General features: G+C 45.0%; 1 protein-coding gene across 6 annotated transcripts in view; it reads right to left on the reverse strand.

Moving 5' to 3' along the window:
- Window positions 1–20670, reverse strand: part of WDFY4 (WDFY family member 4) — a 304899-nt gene that overhangs the window by 134588 nt on the left and 149641 nt on the right. For all 6 annotated transcript variants that reach the window (XM_074382131.1, XM_074382129.1, XM_074382127.1 and 3 more), the window contains one exon: window positions 19267–19403. In XM_074382131.1, coding sequence (XP_074238232.1) covers window positions 19267–19403 — 137 coding nt within the window. The remainder of the gene's footprint in view (window positions 1–19266; window positions 19404–20670) is intronic.

The raw sequence follows: 20670 nt of genomic DNA on the forward strand, positions 1-20670 counted from the left end.
CATAATTGGCAATAAATCACTCCTCAGCAAATGCAAAAGAACAGAAATCATAACAAACAGTCTCTCAGACCACAGTGCAATCGAGATAGAACTCAGAATGCAGAAACTAACTCAGAACCACACAGCTTCATGGAAACTGAACAACTTGCTCTTGAATGTTGACTGGATAAACAATGAAATGAAGGCAGAAATAAAGATGTTCTTCAAAACCAATGAGAATGAAGACACAACATACCAGGATCTCTGGGACACATTTAAAGCAGTCTCTAGAGTAAAATATATAGCAATGAGTGCCCACATGAGAAGAAAGGAGAGATCTAAAATTGACACCCTATCATCAAAATTGAAAGAGCTAGAGGAGCAAGATCAAAAAAACTCAAAACCTCGCAGAAGACAGGAAATAACTAAGATCAGAGCAGAACTGAAGGAAATAGAGACACAAAAAACTCTTCAAAAAATCAATAAATCCAGGAGCTGGTTTTTCAAAAAGATCAACAAAATAGACAGACTACTAGCCAGATTAATTAAAAAGAAAAGAGAATAACCAGATTGATGCAATAAAAAACGATAAAGGGGATATCACCACAGATTCCACAGAAATCCAAACCATCATCAGAGATTATTACAAACAACTCTATGCACATAAACTAGTAAACCTGGAAGAAATGGATAAATTCCTGGACACCTGCATCCTCCCAAGCCTAAACCCGGAAGAAGCCAAAACCCTGAATAGACCAATAACAAGGTCTGAAGTCGAGGCAGCAATAAAGAGCCTACCACCCCAAAAAAGCCCAGATCCATATGGGTTCACAGCCAAATTCTACCAGACATACAAAGAGGAGCTGATACCATTCCTTCTGAAACTATTCCAGACAATCCAAAAAGAGGGAATCCTTCCCAAATCATTTTATGAGACAAACATCATCCTGATACCAAAACCCGGCAGAGACTCAACAAGAAAAGAAAATTTCAGGTCAATATCTATGATGAACATAGATGCAAAAATCTTCAATAAAATACTGGCAAACCGATTGCAACAGCATATCAAAAAGCTCATCCACCATGATCAAGTAGGATTCATCCCAGGGATGCAAGGCTGGTTCAACATACACAAGTCCATAAACGTAATTCACCACATAAACAGAACCAAAGACAAAAAACACATGATTATCTCAATTGATGCAGAGAAGGCCTTTGACAAAATTCAACAGCCCTTTATGCTAAAAACCCTCAATAAACTAGGTATTGACGGAACGTATCTCAAAACAATAAAAGCTATTTATGACAAACCAACAGCCAATATCATACTGAATGGGCAAAAACTGGAAGCATTCCCTTTGAAATCTGGCACTAGACAAGGATGCCCTCTCTCACCACTCCTATTCAATATAGTACTGGAAGTTCTAGCCAGAGCAATCAGGCAAGAAAAAGAAATAAAGGTTATTCAAATTGGAAAGGAGGAAATCAAATTGTCTCTATTTGCAGATGACATGATTGTATATCTGGAAGACCCCATCATCTCAGCCCAAAATCTCCTGAAACTGATAAACAACTTCAGCAAAGTCTCAGGATACAAAATCAATGTGCAAAAATCACAAGTATTCCTATACACCAGTAACAGACTTAAAGAGAGCCAAATCAAGAACGAACTGCCATTCGCGATTACTACAAAGAGAATGAAATACCTAGGAATACAACTAATAAGGAACGTAAAGGACCTCTTCAAGGAGAACTACAAGCCATTGCTCAATGAAATAAGAGAGGACACAAACAGATGGAGAAACATTCCATGTTCATGGTTAGGAAGAATCAACATCATGAAAATGGCCATACTGCCCAAAGTAATTTACAGATTCAACGCTATTCCCATCAAGCTACCAATGACCTTCTTCACAGAACTGGAAAAAAACACCTTAAACTTCATATGGAACCAAAAGAGAGCCCACATAGCCAAGTCAATTCTAAGCAAAAAGAACAAAGCAGGAGGCATCACAGTACCAGACTTCAAACTATACTACAAGGCTACAGTAATCAAAACAGCATGGTACTGGTACCAAAACAGAGATATAGACCAATGGAACAGAACAGAGGCCTCAGAGGAAATACAACATACCCACAACCATCTGATCTTCGACAAACCTGACAAAAACAAGCAATGGGGAAAGGATTCCCTGTTTAATAAATGGTGTTGGGAAAACTGGCTAGCCATGTGCAGAAAGCAGAAACAGGACCCCTTCCTGACACCTTACACCAAAATTAACTCCAGATGGATTAAAGACTTAAACATCAGACCTAACACCATAAAAACTCTAGAAGAAAATCTAGGCAAAACCATTCAGGACATAGGCGTAGGCAAGGACTTCATGACCAAAACGCCAAAAGCAATGGCAACAAAAGCCAAAATAGACAAATGGGACCTAATCAAACTCCACAGCTTCTGCACGGCAAAAGAAACAGTCAGTAGAGTGAATCGGCAACCAACAGAATGGGAAAAAATTTTTGCAGTCTACCCATCTGACAAGGGGCTGATATCCAGAATCTACAATGAACTAAAACAGATCTACAAGAAAAAAACAAGCCCATTCAAAAATGGGCGAAGGATATGAACAGATACTTTACAAAAGAAGACATGCAGGAGGCCAACAAACATATGAAAAAATGCTCATCATCACTGGTCATCAGAGAAATGCAAATCAAAACCACATTGAGATACCATCTCACACCAGTTAGAATGGCGATCATTAAAAAATCTGGAAACAACAGATGCTGGAGAGGATGTGGAGAAATAGGAACACTTTTACACTGTTGGTGGGAATGTAAATTAATTCAACCATTGTGGAAGACAGTGTGGCGATTCCTCAAGGACCTAAAAATAGAAATCCCATTTGACCCAGCAATCCCATTACTGGGTATATATCCAAAGGATTATAAATCATTCTACTATAAGGACACATGCACATGAATGTTCATAGCAGCACTGTTTACAATAGCAAAGACCTGGAACCAACCCAAATGCCCAATGATGATAGACTGGATAGGGAAAATGTGGTACATATACACCATGGAATATTATGCAGCCATCAAAAACAATGAGTTTGTGTCCTTTGTAGGGACATGGACGAACCTGGAAACCATCATTCTCAGCAAACTGACACAAGAGCAGAAAATCAAACACCGCATATTCTCACTCATAGGCGGGTGTTGAACAATGAGAACACATGGACACAGGGAGGGGAGCACTACACACTGTGGTCCATTGGGGGGAAATGGGGGAGGGACAGGGGGGTGGGGAGGTGGGAAGAGATGGCATGGGGAGAAATGACAGATACAGGCAAGGGGACGGAAGGCAGAAAACCACACTGCCATGTGTGTACCTATGCAACAATCTTGCATGTTCTTCACATGTACCCCAAAACCTAAAATGCAATTAAAAAAAAAAAAAGACTCACCTCCTCAGGCAGGGCAAGAAGGTTAGGGATTACTGGAGGGGGTTTGGATGAGAGATGAATGTGAAGATCTATGCTGGGGGCAGAGGAGTTGCAGCTCATGAAATACCTTTCCCTGAATATGTATTGAGACATGAGGCACTGATATGGACTAAATTGTGTTCCCCCAGTTCATATGTCATAGTACCTCAGAATGTGACAGCATTTGGAGACAGGGCCTTTAAAGAGGTGATGAAGTGCAGCCATTAGTGTGGGCCCTAATGTGGTGTCCTTCCGTATTAGAGGAGATGAGGACACAGTCATGTACAGTGGACAGACTATGTGAGGACACAGAGAAGGCGACATCTCTGAGCCAGAAGAGAGTCCTGGGATAAACCAGCCCTCCAGCACTTTCCTCTCAAATCCCCAGCCTCCAGGACTGTAAGAACATAAATGTCTGTTGTTGAAGCCACCCTGGCTGGGGTACTTTGTTATGGCTATCCCAGGAAACGAATATAGGGACTTTCACTTTAATTCTCCCCTCGCATGGAGGCACCTGGACCCCAAAACTGACATATTTCAAAGACAGATCACAACCAGAGCTGGAGTCCATCGGGCGATCTGTTCTTCAGGCTTTACGAAGAGCAAGAAGGTCACTCGGGTCAGGATTGCCCCATTGCTGCTGGCTCCAGAGTACACCTGCTGGCAGCACTGGCTGCAAGCTGCCCCCACTCCAGGAGCTTCCTGAGGCCACTCAGCCACATGCCAGCTCTAGGATGCTGCATAACCACTCCTCCTGGTGCTCTTGGGTGCCACGCTGTGACTAGCCAATTGGTTAGTCCTACTGTATGACTCATCACTGGGCTGCCGGAGGGTTATCAGTAACCTGGTCAACAGCAACCTTTCCCCCTCCTTTAGGCTGGGTCCCCGTAGACACAGCCATTGTGCATAAAAAATAGATACGCCTGAAATAGATAGACCTGGCTTCTTCCTAACAGTCTCTTTTCAGTCAAAGATTTGCAGGTCCCATGCAAGCCCGAAGGCCTTCAAGATGAGTAGGGCACAGGGTTTGCCCACCAGGAACTTAAAACTCCTGTGAGGGAGTAAGTAAGAAAATAACTTGCCCACAGAGGGGACCACACCAGCTCACAGCCAGGCTGGAGAAAACTTGGTGGGCTTTCAGAAGGGACAGAATCCCTGCAGGCCTCCTCTCAGCAGAGAGGACCACATTTCCCCAAGGGTAGAGATGGAAGAAAAGAGCCTGCACTGTTAGGAAATATGGAAGTGGGTCTCCCTGGAGCAAAGATGCCATGTGGAACTATGAGAGCACATGAACTTGGATAAGCAGTAGGGGTCAGCTGCACGTGGCTTCTCAACTTCATTGGTATAAGTCTGAGTCTGCACAGCTTGGGAACTAATGATGGCTTTTGATCAGGGGCATGACACCATCAGTTCAGATCTTTAGAAACTCACAGTGGGGTTGACATGACGGCAGGATGGGGCAGGGTCAGCTTTGAACAGAGATCATCTGCTTTGCTCACCCTGTGTTCCTGTTCTCCAGCCCTGGACCTGGCTCTTGGCAGAAGTGCAATTGATGGATGAGGAATGGATGCATGAATCATGCATCTTGCCTCCCACTCCACAGTGGCATCCAGGAAGCTGGGGCACAGTGCTGGATGTGACAGTGAGTCTTTATAGACTGTATATGCATGATCTGAATTTCCTAGGAATTGACTTTCTTCTATGATTATTTTCTTTCCTGATCTCATTTACTTATTTATTGCACACATCCTCATCTAGGGGTACCATAAAGCCTCTGGGGACAGAGTTGGAATATAAATAAATAAATAAAATTAAAATGAACTGGATAAGATACTCCAGTAATGTCAAGCCAGCACCTGGCCCACAAGGTAGATGATCATGAGGGTCCATCCTTTGCCATCTGGAGAGGGCTCTCCCACACCATCAACCTGCCCTCTCATCTTTCCTCCTCCACCTCATCCTCCAAGTCTCAGATCAAGCTCCTCCAAACCAGACTTGCAGACTTGCACCCTCTCTCTTCTGGGCCCCTCTTGTTACAGTATGATTATTTCACCAGCCTAGGAGCAGGAAGCAGGACCTCCTGGGGCAGGGACTGTGCACTTTTTCGTCAGTATTCCCTGGCCTTAATCCAAGGGTCTGAGGCATGGCAGGGAATCATGAGTGTATATGGGAGGTTGAAGGAAGCCTTCTCAGAGTGGGGACAGGGGTTTGGTAGAGGAGAAGGAGAGCCAAAGCCAGATGGAGATAGATACAGAGGCCGTGGAGTCACAGACATATACAAGTTCTCCAGTTCCCTGAAGAACTTGGAATGATGCTTGGTGGCTGGATCCTGCCACCTCCTCTGGGACACTCCTACTACCCCATGGAGTGTCTGTGCTCAACCACATGGGCCTCTCTCTGCTTTCAAATATAAACCAATTCATACCCCAGAGCCTTGGCACGTTGGGTCCTTTCCCAAGCTCTCCTTCCCCAGATGCTGGAGGGCTGTTCCTTCATCTCAACTCATGACCACCTCCTTGGAGCAGCCTTTTTGCACCTTCCAACCTACCTCCATCACAAGGCAAGTCTCCGGCACATCATCTAGGTCCTTCAGATTACTTTATGTACCTAGTATTCTCGCATCCATTCCATGTTGCTTGCCATCTGCTTCCCCTCAAACAGAGAGTGGGAGCCTCTCTGTGTTACTGCCGCCTGAGCTGCACAGTAGGCTCTAGGCTTGAGGAAGCCCTTGAATCCAGAACGGATCCGACTCACGTTTGTTCAATCGCTCTTTCGTTTGACTCAAGAATCTTAATGACTACCCCTGTCACTCCCTAATCTTAATGATTACCACTGTCACTCCCCAGTGGAAACATGAGCACCTGGGAGCCCCAAACCTCACTCAGGCCAGGGCTACACTCAGTAATTTTTTTTTTTTTTTTTTGGAGATGGAGTTTTGCTCTTCTTGCCTAGGCTGGAGTACAGTGGCGCAATCTCGGCTCACTGCAGCCTCTGCCTCCTGGGTTCAAGTGATTCTCCTGCCTCAGCCTCCCAAGTAGCTGGGATTACAAGCATGCACCACCACGCCCAGCTAATTTTTGTATTATTAGTAGAGATGGGATTTTTCCATGTTGGCCAAACTGGTCTCGAACTCCTGACATCAGGTCATTCACCCGTCTTGACCTCCCAAAGTGCTAGGACTGCAAGTGTGAGCCACCGCGCCCAGCCTGGACTGTTTTCTTCTGCTATCTCCCCTCCCTCCTCCACATTCCATCTCTCCTTCCTTCTTTGCCAGGCCCAAGAGCCAAGTTTACAACGACCCCCATCAACAACAGTGAAGAGAAGAAAATTTCAGAACTTCCTGTTCTGAGACTTTGAAAGACTTTTTTAATTAACCAAAATGGTTTCTCATAATAGATGGGTCCCAGGGCGAGAAGGTGGCTGTAACTCCTGCGACAGGCGCCAGGCGGCCCGGCTGTGAGCGGTGGGCCTAGCGGGTTGTGAATGGCAGCAGCGCCTCAGGAGGGCCCCAGACTGATTCTCACTTCCACGGCCATCTGCCGTTTTATCTTTTATAGTTTGGGACACTTCTGTCTTTTGAATGCTAGAGCATTTTTGCCTTAATGAATATGTTTTTAAAAATACTTAAATTTAGAGAAATACACAAAAATATGTTTCCTCGTAACTCATAATTTAAAAAAAATTCAAAGCATCTCCTGGGATGGTGATACCTTTCCCCTCAACCGCTACTCTAATTTTCAGAATGCAGGTATGCCTTATGCTGCGAAGTCCAGCATATCTAAATCTGAACCTCAAAATAGATGGCTGCGTGTAAGTATCCTTTAAAGAACTACATCTCATTTTCAGCAGGATTTAACTCAGGGTCCCTTTAAGTTGCCAGATTCCTGAATTAATTTCAAATCTGCCTTCCTTTACAAAATCTTGAAACATACAGTGTACATTTTTTTCTGAACTCCACCTACTGTTATTTTTTTTATGTCCTCTAACTAGGGAGATAAATAACCAGACTTTAAGGACTCTTTAAATATAAGGACATGTGTTATTCATCTCTATGGTCATAGAGGGGAATGCTATGCCTACTCAATACTTCCTGTATTGTTGAATTGCATATGATAAAGTATTTAAGTAAATTAAAATATTGTGAGTTGACTTACAGACTTGGTCTCTGTATTACTCAAATTTCTCCTCAATCACAGCCTTCATATATGGCATATAAACACAGTTAGCCTGACTTTGTGATAAGTCACTATAGAGGAGGAAGAAACAAGAATCTCAGTAAACACCTAGCAGATGGAGGTGAGATCTGCTTAACCTTTCCAAATCAGCTGTTTCTGTTCAGGTGGAAGTTGTTGGGGAAGGAACTGAGTCTCTATCCCCAGGGACTTTTCGGTATCATTTAGATACAGTTCACCTTTAAACAGGCAGTGGTTGTTACCACAATGGAGAACATTCCACTGGTTCATGGAGCTTGTGCAACCTCAATGCCTTCCCTGTGGGAAGGATTCTCCGACCATAGTCTCGTGGCCAGAAGCAAACCAATGTTAACCCCATTTTTTGGGAGGATGGATGGCCAAAAGAACAGTCAAAATTTGGGCCACTCTCAGGTTGCAGAACCCATGGTAGAGAGACAGGCTCCTCCTTCAGTGACAGTTGTAGACCAGGAAAACTGTGACTGGCAGGAGATAGGACTGCAAGCAAGTTGTGGACAAAGCAAGTCACTGTTGCTACTGAGTACTCATTAAGTGTGTGGATTTTGCACTTACGTCATGACATGGCAGACTATATTTTAAGATAATATTCAGACACAAGAACAAATATTTCTGACACAGAACATTCTTGTCAAGTAGCTGAGGTAGGAGCTTGCTGCACATTAGGAGAAGATTGGCATCATCCAGTTTAAGCACCAGGGCCCCTTGGGTAGTGCGGGGTCTCTGCCAGTCCAGCCGCTGTCCTTCGCATGAACTTGCAGGAGGCAGCCCCTCTGGACATTCAAATGAGAACAAAGTGTCCTCCTCTGGGCAGCCACAGATCACACCACAGCTCAGAGCTTGCTGCACAGCTCAGAAGTCAAGGCACACCTGGCAACTGCTGTCTCTGGGGTGCCCTGGTCTGGCACAGGCCAGCATTCCCTGCAGTGAGGACACTGCTTGCCACAGGCCAGCTGGTTTCACGTCTACCACCAGCTGCTTTGCAACGACGATGCCTGCCTGTCTCTACTTGGGCCCTCAGGATAGCTGCCTGCACCCACCTTGATGGGCTGTTAGTGGTTTTGCCAATTCTATTCAGAGCCAGGCCCTGACACTGATGCTTTTAAGGTGACGAAGGATTGTCTCTCTTAGGACTCTGTATTTGCTTTGCATTTATCTGAAGTCTTCATCACACGAAACTGAGGAGCCTGGATCCAGTACCAATTATTCCTGGAAAAACCATCCAAGAAGAAGTTGAGGGGGTTCGATGTCATGAGTAGAGACTTTCTCTCCTCACCTGCATCAGGTGACATCAGTGTGATGCTCAAGTTGTCCGGCATCTTCATGTACAAAGATAACAGAGTGGACATCACAACCACTGAATTAGCTGCTTTAATAAAAGATGGGCATTCAGGATTCAATCAGAATTGTTTTTAAAATGAAAGCTATGGAGACTTGGACGTGGTGGCTTCTATGTTGGGTAGCTTGTTTGCCAGCAGGTGTGCAGTGACTCTGTGATGTTTCTGGAAGATCCCTAGTCTTAAAAAGTTAATGCATTAAGCACTACAGTGTGCCCATTCCAGTTATAATATTTTAATCAGAAGCCATCGTGACCACAGGTTGAGAATATTCCATTGATTCATGGGGCTTGCACAAGCTCTGTGTCTGCTCTCTACCCTAAGAAAGCAGGAAAATGTGAACTTACAACCAAGAATGGCTGGACTTCAAGTTTGATATGTGCAGCTTCTCTTTCCTTCATAGGTAGGAGAATGGGTGTAACCCATTTTCAGCAAATCATGGATGATATTCCCTGAACCTAACCTGACAGGAAACATACATTAGAAGATTTGCCTTAAAATTCCTTTAAAGGAAAGCTCAGCTAGAGAATTTAAGACAGGAATTATAGAAACTTTTCCGAAAAAATGTCAGTTGTAATATTTTTAAACATGAAGACACAAACATAAAAAATAAATAAATAAAATGATGAAATAAGAAAAAAAGCACAAAGTGCAGTAACAAATATATCAACAGAACAGTTTGTGTCCTGTAGTACTGTTGCCTCGCTACCACTCAAACGCCGATAGCAGAATGGAAACTAATATACACCACTAGCAACAAAATGACTGCTTTTATTGAAGAAGAAACAAACAAAAACTATGTTGCTCTAAGCAGTTCTGAAATGAATATCTGATTCAAAACTTCCCCTGTGCATATAATTGCATGCTAATTTACATTTTAATTACTTCCTAAGAAATCAAAAGCATTTGTTGACAGTAGAACATAATGTCAACTTCACGGTGCTTTGTTGGTAGATCCTTAATGAACTTAATTAGATAATTAGTGATGTTAATTATCCTTCTATTATGAAGATAAAGATGTCTCACAAATGATACACTCAGTAAAGAAACATTATTAAAGGTATCAGTGTTTGCTTTGTTCATTTACATCTATTTTTCAAACTCCTGTAACAGGGGCTTAAGGTAGACCAGAGACACTTAAGATTTCTTTAAAATGAAAAAGGAAAGGTCACTGTCTTTCTTCATTCCGCTCTTGTCCTTCCCCATTATCTGGATACTAATGCTGTACTGGTGATGCTGCCACTTTTTCAAAACCTGAGCTGTAGGGAATTCTCGCCCTTGTTCAGTTCTGCTGCTGAGTTTCTGGTGCAAATGATCAGACTCCTTCCTGCTTCCTTCTCACTGGTGTGATAGGTGAATTCTAACATCAATTGCTTGCACGATGGAATGTATGTGGATGGGGTGAGAAGGGTGAGTGTGCGTGTGTGTGTGCGTGAGACAGAGAGAGGGTGAGAGTGTATGTATGTTTGTGTGTGTGTGTGAGGGAGGGTGAGAGAGTGTGTGTATGTGTGTGTGTGTGTATGTGTGTGTGAGAGAGGGTGAGTGTGTGTGTGTGTGTGTGTGTGTGTGAGAGAGACAGAGAGGGAGACAGGGAGGGTGAGAGAGAGTGTGTATGTGTGTGTGTGAGAGAGAGAGAGGGAGGGTGAGAGAGAGAGTATGTGTGCGTGTGTGAGAGAGTGAGAGTGAGTGTGAGTGTGTGTGTGTGTGTGTGTGTGAAGGGAAGAGTAAAAATGAGAGAGAAGGCTCTGGTTGTGTGTCCAGAAAACCTAGAAGAATAAGGCAGCCCCACCCCACTGCCCCAGCTTGGTTGCATATATCTGACACTATGGTGTGTCCCCACCTCCATCACCAGATTCTGTCCCTCTGGAGGTCATTCTGGGTGTGGTGTAGGAAGCACAGCTGCCTGTAAGGCTGAGGGCAATGATACAGACCGCATAGACTTTACTTTCAGTTGAAGTGAAAACAGAAACTTCTGAGGTTTTGAAAAATAAAACATAAGACTTCATTACTTTTTTGTTCCTTCACTGCCCCCAAATACCACCATAATCACAGCATAATGGATATCCTGTCTGGAAATAGTCCTAGCCCAGACAGTACGATGAAGAGCTCTCAGGCCAGGCTGGGGAGACAGGCATTATTTTTAGGGTCAGTTATCTCGGGAAAAGCACCAAGAGCAAAGAGGTCCTTGGCAGCATCGCCTACCACAATTAAGAAAACTCAGATTCCATTTAGCAGAAGGTCTCACAACATTGCTCATGCAAGTACAGCCATTTACACTTTTTTCAAAATGTTTTTTAAATCATACTTTCCTTTGTTTCTGAGTGGTTTTATTCCGCTAACAGATAGTCCTGTTTAATTACTTGCTCACAAGACTTTTCCTACCACTGAACACAACTGGGTTTTCCAACAATACAGCATTGTGATTTCTTATAAAATCTGTTTTCGGGTTTTCTGCTTCTCCCTTGTCTTTTCCGTGGTTTTCAATAATTTCTCCCTTCAGACTGCTTTCTCTTGATCTGTGGATACAAGCTGGCCTTTTTGCTCTCCTGCCACGCCAGCAAGAACCTATCACAAGATCTCTCCTTTCTCTGGGTCCTCTGACCCTTCCATTTTAGAAATCCTCATGTGTCTTCATTTTCCTCCAGCTTTAGTCCACCTGCCTCCAAATCTCTCTCTTAAAGTCATATTCATCTCCTGGGGAAGTCCTTTCTCTCCCACCCACAAACATTATGTTGAACCTACTACAGCTTTAAGCACAAACATTTCACAGGATGACCTTCTGAATATCAGATTTTTTAAATGTCCTGTAACGTCAAAGATCTTTGACTTTATCTCTTTTTCAGAAGATTTTCTCTGAGAATTCTGACTTGTTTTCACAACTGCATTTTGATATCCTTAGCTCAGCTCTGTTCTACCACTTACTTCCCCTGCATTTCAAAGCCGGTTCTTTCTATTTTCAAAAATCCAGTCTCACCCCCAGTACTCCCTGGGCTCACGAGCTTTTTAGCCCAAGGAAGTGAAATCTGAGGCGTGCGCCTGGAGTGCTGCCTATTTCCTGAACACGGAGACCCCAAGCATTCAACCACATAGCAGCTGCGTCATCAGCAGAGCTTGCTGTCATTCTTCCTGAAACTGCAGCATGGGTTTCTCTAAGCCTCAATGTACCCTCAGCCTCAGCAAGACCCTCCCCTCAACAGCAGGAGACAAACACAATTGTGCCACAAAGCAAGACCAGGTGCCACTCGATCATTCCTGCAATGATGGCTAAAGCCTTGCACTTCTGCACACTTGCTTTCTTTTTTTTTTTCTTTCTTTTTTTTTTTTTTCTTTCTTTTTTTTTTTTTTTTTTTTTTTTGTTGTTGTTGTTGTTGAGACAGAGTCTTGCTCTGTCTCCAGGCTGGAGTGCAATGGCACAATCTCGGCTCACTGCAACCTCTGCCTCCCAGGTTCAAGTGATTCTCCTGCCTCAGCCTCCCAAGTAGCTGGGACTGTAGGTGCGTGCCACCACACCCAGCTAATTTTTGCATGTTTAGTGGAGATGGGGTTTCACCATGTTGGCCAGGATGGTCTTGATCTCTTGACCTCACAATCTGCCCACCTTGGCCTCCAAAGTGCTGGGATTACAGGCGTGAGCCACCATGCCCGGCTTCTCCTCTGCAATTTTTATTTGGGTCCCATGATTTCTTTGAAGAGAAAATAGGTATACAGAAACAGTAACGCATGAAATAATATGAGGTCTGGGATGTTGCTTTAGAATTATTCAGTGTAGAGGGGGAGACTGGGAAGTGATAAGGAGTTGAAAACTGGAAGTCAAGTGATGGATAGATACATGGGGATTCATCACATTAGTTTCCTACTTGTGTATGTTTGAGAATTTCCATAATGATTTTTTAAAAAAGATAATGTGTGGAGTGCTCAGAGGGGATAGTCAAAAACATCATTTCCCTCGCCGAGGACCTCAGCCAGAGCTATCCTTGGCAGAGCTGATAGCGAGTTGCTGGCCTCAGTCAGCCTCTCGTCCTCTGCCGGGGCAGAGCTGCTCCATGCTGGGGTGGGCTGGCACCTGGTCAGGGAAGAAGCTGCTGGCAGAACCCAGGCACCCTGCCCACACAACTGTCCTGCCTCTGAGGTCTCCAAGACCCCTCATGGTAGGTACTGCTTGTCTCATAGGACAGCCTTTGAGGACCCCCGGGAAGGGTGTGGGGCAAACTTCTAATGTTGCCTGTTCTTGCCAGGGCAGACGTAGAATTCCTACAGAAAGGTTGTGTGTGTGTGTGTGTGTGTGTGTGTGTGTGTGTGTGTGTGTGTTTAATTACAATGTTTTTCTTTACTGAGCAGCATAGAACATTTGCTTTTCATAGTGATCCAGGGATTTCTCTCCCTTCCTCCCTTCCTCCCTTTCTTTCCTTCTTTCCTTCTTTCTTTCTTTTTTGAGATGAAGTCTCCCTGTCACGGGGCTGGAGTGCAGTGGCACAATCTGGGTTTACTGCAACCTCTGGCTCCTGTGCTCATGTGATTCTCCTGCCTCAGAACCCGCCCACACCGCCCCAAGTAGCTGGGATTATAGGCACATACAACCACATCTGGCTAATTTTTGTATTTTTAGTAGAGATGGAGTTTCACTCTGTTGGCCAGGCTGAGGCAGGTGTTGTTGTTGTTGTTGTTGTTGTTGTTGTTTCTAGCAACTCCAGCGGCTCACCCTCCTGCTTCTGGTGTCCTCTCATCCCCTTCTGTTAATTCTTACACAGCCCTGACTTCCCTACATGGGCCATTTCAGTTTGCTAATACATGGTTTTGAAAACAGCAACTGGAAGCTTGCTCAGCAATCTCTTAAAGCCATGGAATTGTGGAGAACACAGGGCTCAGCCCGCCTCCATGTGAATCCTGTTCTTCTATAAGCTCCTGTCTTTGCTGGCTGGCTGGTGAGTGGGTCTCTCTCCTCTGGTGGGGCCTGCCTGGTCCACTACCTGGGATAGTTGTCCACATCTGTACAGTTGATCTTAGGAGGAAAGCAGGCTGAAATCCAGCTCATGCTCTTTGTACGTGGGTCAGGGGGCTTCCCAGAGGGGCTCCCACCCGTTTAAAGGGCTGGAAGTGGCCTTGCATGCTCAATCCCCTTCCTCTGGTTCTTGTTTCTCCCCATTCTTTGCAGAATCCAACGGAGCCATCTGAACATCTCCCAACCCCAGGTGCCCTCTCTTCTCAGAGCCAGGTCTGTCCTGGGTGGCCCTCTTTTCTCACCTGTCTCAGCCTCAGTAGAACAGAATTTTCTGTGTGTTATTGATGTTCAATACTCCAACTACAGCTGCTGCAGCCCCCATTATCTCCAACCTGAATCACAGTACAGCCACCCGCCACCCCTGGCTTGGTTCGCCACTAGGGGCCCTCACCTGTAATCTCACCTATGGGAGCAGATGCCAGGTCTCTGTTTAACCTCTCACCTACAGATAAATGTTGAGTGTCTAGGCTGGCCTGTGGTGCCCCCTGACCTGGCTTTTACCCACCGCCTTGGCCTCTTTCTTACCACCTGTTATGCCCCTGGCCTTCTCCCCACCCGAGAGCCCTCATCTGCCCGCCCTTTGACCCCACTCCTCCTCCGAGACTCAGCTCTAGGCATCACCTCCTCCATGGCCCCTTCCTACCCAGCTTCCAGCCTCCTGATTCCTGTGCACATCTGCTGATTGCTAATGCTTTTATATGAACAGATGATGACACACTTTGTATTTTGGAATACTGTCAATGTACATAAAGTTACAAACACAGTACAGAGAGTTTTCACCTACCCTTCACCTGGTTTCCTATAAAGTGAATTAACATCCCACATTGCCATGGTGTGTCTGTCAAAACTAAGAAACTATTGGTTGTTGATGTCCTTTCAACCCGTGTCTAAACAAGGAAGTCTGGAATTGAGCAGGTAAGCAGAGCCAAGCCCACGGCTATGAAGAGCGGAGCTGGCCAGCCTGTGCAGTCTAGATTCTCCAGGCACACGGTGGACATGAGAAAGTGGCCTGCACCCTGAGTTGCCCTTTGGTGGCCTCAAGAGAGTCCAAGTTCCCAACCTCTGTCCAACAAGCTGACACCCGCGGCCTTGTAAGGACGGTGGGTGACTTCACAGTGTGCTCCCACAAGGGACTGTGATGGTGTCAGGAGGAGGAGGAGAAGAAATAACATCTATCAAATCAGCCCTGCCTCAAAGTTTAGCTCACCTGCCAGGAATAAAACATTTTCTACTAAAAATGAAGATAGGTAAGAGGAATTAGGAATCCTACATCATATGTCTCACTCCAAGGAACAATTTATCAGTGCTATAGGGCTGTCAGCTGCTGACATGATCAGGAATAACACCAAATGAATAATGTTCCCTCCAATACCAACTCCTTTAATTACAAGCCTCTTCTTTCCAGAAGAGAGACAGAAGATGCAGAAACCCCAATTTCATGCACTTGTGCCTGAATAATGTCTCTGTGCTGCTTTTTCCAGATGGCGACCTTCTCACTGGAGGGACTAATGATGTGGGCATATTTAGGGAAAAACCAATAACGGAGTCTTTAACCTTCAACAACAAAAAGCATGTTGTACAAAATGTTCCTTGGGATACATTAGAAAATATCAATTACATTGCTCACTGAGGTGTAATCAGCTGTAATAATCAAAATTAATTTTTAAAAATAATTAAACAGACCCCAGGGCAAATAGTTGATGCTCTTATCCTATGACATCACAATGTACATATGTACCTGCGAAGTTGTGCCTTCTGTTAGCGACAAAGGCATCTCACGGAGTTGAGTGATGGATGCAGTGTCTGAAAGCTGGTGAGTTTCATCTCAGCAAAAGGAGGAGGAGAGTCTACTCCCTTGCTCTAAGTACTTCCATCTGCATTCTTTAAGGGCCTACCATGCAGCAGGCACTGTGCCCATCCAAGGCTGAGTTACCAGTACAAGATGCTGCTAAGCAAAGATGCAGTTAATTTGAAAGATTAAAACACAGTCCTCTTTGTTTCAAAAATAATGTCTTTTAAAATCTATGAGATAATTTAATGTATAGAAAGAATAAATGAATCAAATTGAAGGGAAAGTGCGGTCAACGGAGAAGGCAGAAGCCAGGGAGAAGGTATGCGTGTACTTATTTGTATGTGTACGTGGCTCGGAAGCTTAGCCCACTCGTTGTGTGTAATTACAAAAGCTGAACCACGCTTATCTCTCTGATCTTCTGACTGTCCAGATCCAAGAGAGAGACATAATCTGTTGCCAAATTTCTGCTCTTCTTGAGTTGCTGAAAGTAGTTCTTCCTGGTTCTAAAAGGTGAGGGAGAGATTCCCCATGGCTGCCTGGAAGCTGGGGTGGCTCCAAGTAATGACTGACTCCCTCCATTTCAGTCCAGCCACACTGGCCTTGCTGCCCAGCACACACCTACTTCAGTGCCACTGCTCAACTGTCTTCTCTGCCTAACCCTCTTTCCTACAGCATCTCAAAGCTCGTGTTCGTCATAAATTCTCTCCTCTGCTCCAATGCACCCTTGCCAAAGATGGCTTTGCTGATCTTCTCCATCTAAACAGCCCGGTGGCCCCTCTCTCGCCGCCCTCCCTGCCTTACCCTACATGTTTTCTTCCTCATTGCCATCAGTACTCCCAATATTTACAAATTTATTTGTTTACTGTCTATCTTGACTCCCTAGACTGCAGCTCCATGATAGGAGAGTGTATGTCAGTTTTGTTCCCTGCTGTAACCTCAACGTTCAGAGCAGGGTACAGAGTAAGTACTCAAAAAATACTTGTTGAATGAACAAGTGAAGAAGACCTCAATGGATGGAGAAAACAGTATCTTCAACAGCCTGCCCTCACCCAAGACAGAGCGGGCTTTGGATATTCCTTCTTCCAGATCTCTCACTGTGAGCCGAGAACAAACTGTTAAAAGCCACCTGGAACACCTGCATGGACCCAAACATGGTCATCTACTCAGGCTTCTTTCAGATGAGCTGTTGCTCAGCGCATGTCCCCAAGACTTAGAGGCAGCCGAGCTGTGTCAATGACACTGATTAGAGGGGAAGGGAGAGGGGCAATGGCAAGAGGTGGTATCAACAGGTGTGAGGGTTCCCATGAGATGAATGCCCATGCCCAGCACCCAAACATCCCTTCTCTAGCTCCCAGCCAGGCTGCCCTGACCTCCTGGGGACAATGGTCAAGAAAGAGAAGCTCCAGGATGAAACCAAGCAAAGAGAGTCTGGACCCCTTCTGTCCCAAGTGACATTAGTCAGGAGCAGGTATCTGGGCACAAAGGGGAGTACTGCAAGTTTTAGGAGTACGTATATCACCTATGGGATGATCTTGATCTTGGCAGAGAGAGCTAGAAGGCCAAATGGAATTTGTAAACAGTCTCCTATTTCTAAAGCATTTACAGCTTCCAAGGGCTCTACATGCTCTGCTATAAACAGAGCATAATCCCAGTTGTAAGTTCAGGAATGGAAGCTCTGAAAGGTTCACAAATTCCCTAAGGTCCTCCTCAGCAGCACAAGATGGGATCCTATCTTCAGTCTGACATTAATGGCTGAAAAGCCCTTAACTTTTTTTTTTTTTTTTTTCAGATTCAGCTTCCACATTCTTATAACAGAGCTATAATAACTGTGATGCAGCTGTTATAAAATCTGAGTGAGTTACTCACACATTCACGTATTCAATCAGTGAGTTTACCAGTGAACTTACCAGACAGTGCCTTTAACAAGTCAGTTCCCTGAGAATACAGCCTAAATGAGATGTGTGCTTTGCCCTCAGTTCTCAGCACCAGGTAGGTAGCCAGCCCACCCAGTTCATTTCTGGCCTTCTCTTCTAAATCTGGATTCTTTCTGTGCCCTGAAGCCTATGAATCCTAAAGCCTGGGAAAAGAAAACCTCTTTCCTCGGCTGCCTGGTCACTTACAGGCAGTTACAAATTCTGAACTGGTGGGTTTTGGGCTCCACCTAATTTCCTAAAGTTCATGGGCCAAGAGCTGGGATTATGTTAATGTGTCTGTCAGCTGTCTACTTCACCTCTTTGGGGAGCCTTCCCAGGTTTCCACAGTTATTTATCCCACTGGGGAGTTAAGTAAACTGCCCAAGGTCAGTTTACTTGGGCAGTTTACTTGACCAAGTAAAGTAAACTTGACCCCACAGTCATGTCCAGCAACAACCAAAGTCCACCTCTGAAGAAGTCAGTGGCCCTGGCATTAGACTATATCACTGGCATAGAATATATCACAGATCATGCATTTCCAAAAGGACCCCAGCAACATTTCTAGTCCCAAATGTTCTTGCAGAACCTCACCACTCCCCCATGAGAAGGTGGAGTCTATTCCATTCCCTTGAACTTGGGCAGAATGTTTTAGCCGTCTTGACGGAGGTGACACTGCATGGCTTCTGAAGCTAGATCATAAAAGGTAATGCAGTTTCTGCCTAGTGAGCTCTCTCTCTCTCTCTCTCTCTCTCTCTCTCTCTCTCTCTCTCTTATCCTTTGAAACCCTGCCACCATGCTGTAAGGAAGCTCAGTTCCCATGAGAAGGCCATGTGTAGGTATTCCAGCCAATAGCCGCTGTTAAGGTCTCAGACTAAGGCCAGCAGCAACCACCAGATATGTGAGTAACTCAGCCTTCCAAAGATCCCAGCTGAGGCCCCAGACACTGTGGGGCAGAGATAACCTGTCCCCCCACCCACTGTACTCCAAATTCCTTACAACAGTGTTTCTGACTGTACATGCACACACCCATACACATTGTTGGCACCAAAGAGTTTTAGGAGGATTCGGTTTGCAGTTTTCAGGAAATTGATTAGAAAACCATAACAGGTCTGCCCCACAGAGTCAAAAGGGCCCACCCAGCACACTCAAGGTGATCCATTCCTGTGTCTCCTGGCAATGAAGTCAATATTTCTGTCCACCTTTGCTGTGCTCACACCCCTCGCTGCTGCTGACTGGTGGGCTAGTGCCATCTGAGTACATCTGATTCCAGTTGAGAATGGGAACAAGAAGCCAGCCTAATACCTGGCTACCCTAGACATAACCTCAACTGGGAAGCTACAGGCATACCCTCAAATGTTGACAAGTCGTGGAGTTAGATCATGTACAGTGACAGGCAGCAGATCAACTGGGGAGCTACATGCATACCCTCAAATGCTCACAAGAAATGGAGTTAGATCATGTACAGTGACAGGCAGCAGAGAGAAGACATGACTCATGGGATTTGATGCAAAAAACTGATGCTTCTCTAAGGAAAAGGGGTCTGGGCTTACCTCTGTCTTGCACTCCGGGTCCTTGGCCTGCCGCCCAGGCATCAGTTTCATGGCTGAGGACAGGCTTCCGCTCCACAAAGTGACTTTGCTGTGGTGTGCAACATTTGAACGACTTGCCAGTGACTTCTTCTCAGATGCTGAGGGCAGAGAAGCAAAGAATGTTGGAGGTAAAATGTGAACACACATTCTTTTCCTTTTTTTTTCTTTGAGATGGAGTCTCGCTCTGTCACCAGGCTGGAGTGCAGTGCACCATCTCAGCACACTGCAACCTCTGCCTCCTGGGTTCAAGCGCGTGCCACCACTACCAGCGTGTGCCACCACTACCAGCACGTGCCACCACGCCCAGCTAATTTTTGTATTTTTAGTAGAGACAGGGTTTCACCATGTTGGCCAGGACGGTCTCAATCTCTTGACCTCATGATCCATCCTCCTCAGCCTCCCAAGTGCTGGGATTACAGTGTGAGCCACCATGCCCAGCCATACACACTATTTTCATAGCTAGCTTGGCTTTCAAAGGGCCAGCTAGGGCACAAGCCCCTGGTGGTTGCCTCCAAAAAGAGAAACCGCCCAGGCTACAAGCTCACACTGCCATCTCTGACTCTCCTTTGGCTAAGAAACACTGTAGGCTTTGAGGTCACCAGACTTAGCCTAAACTCCTAGCTCCATGGCTTGTTGACCCACAGTGAGATGTTAATCAGGTTAACTAAAGTTGCTGAGCTTCAGTTTTCTCATCCTGTGAAATGGGGATAACAATATCTAATTGATGTGTCATGAAGATTTCATAAGATATGTGTCTAAAGACCCTGGGACACAGAAAGTGTTCAATATATGATTATTGGCAAAAAGAGAGTCATTTGTAAGCCTTACAATTTATTTTACTATTTTATTCCACTGTATGTGCATGGATATGTGTATCCTATTTTATTTTACTTTTCTCTGAAATAGAATCTGACATTTTGACTTCAAATGTACATGAAAGTAGATAGGTATTGCTATCATTTGAATGTGCGTTCCCTCCAAAATTCCTGCTGAAACTTAATTCCAATTGTGGTTGTACTAAGAAGTGGGACCTTTTGAATAAGGTGATTAAAACATGAGGGTTCTACCCTCATAAATGAATTAGTGTCTTATAGAAGGGCTGAAGGGCACCATCCCAGGTTCCTTTTGCCCTCTGTCTCTCCCACCATGGGAGAACACAGCATTTCTCCCTTCCAGAGGATACAGCAACAAGGTAGCATCTTAGAACAGATGCCAGACACAGCCCTAAGCAGACACCAGATCTGCTGGCACCTTGATCTTGGACTTCCCAGTTTCCAGAACTGAGCACATAGATTTCTATTATTTGTAAATCACTTAGTCTGTGGTATTTTGTTAATAGCAGCATAAATGGACAAAACTTGGGAT

The sequence above is a fragment of the Saimiri boliviensis genome, chromosome 12 (genome assembly GCF_048565385.1).
Source record: "Saimiri boliviensis isolate mSaiBol1 chromosome 12, mSaiBol1.pri, whole genome shotgun sequence".
NCBI classification, from domain to species: Eukaryota; Metazoa; Chordata; class Mammalia; order Primates; family Cebidae; genus Saimiri; species Saimiri boliviensis.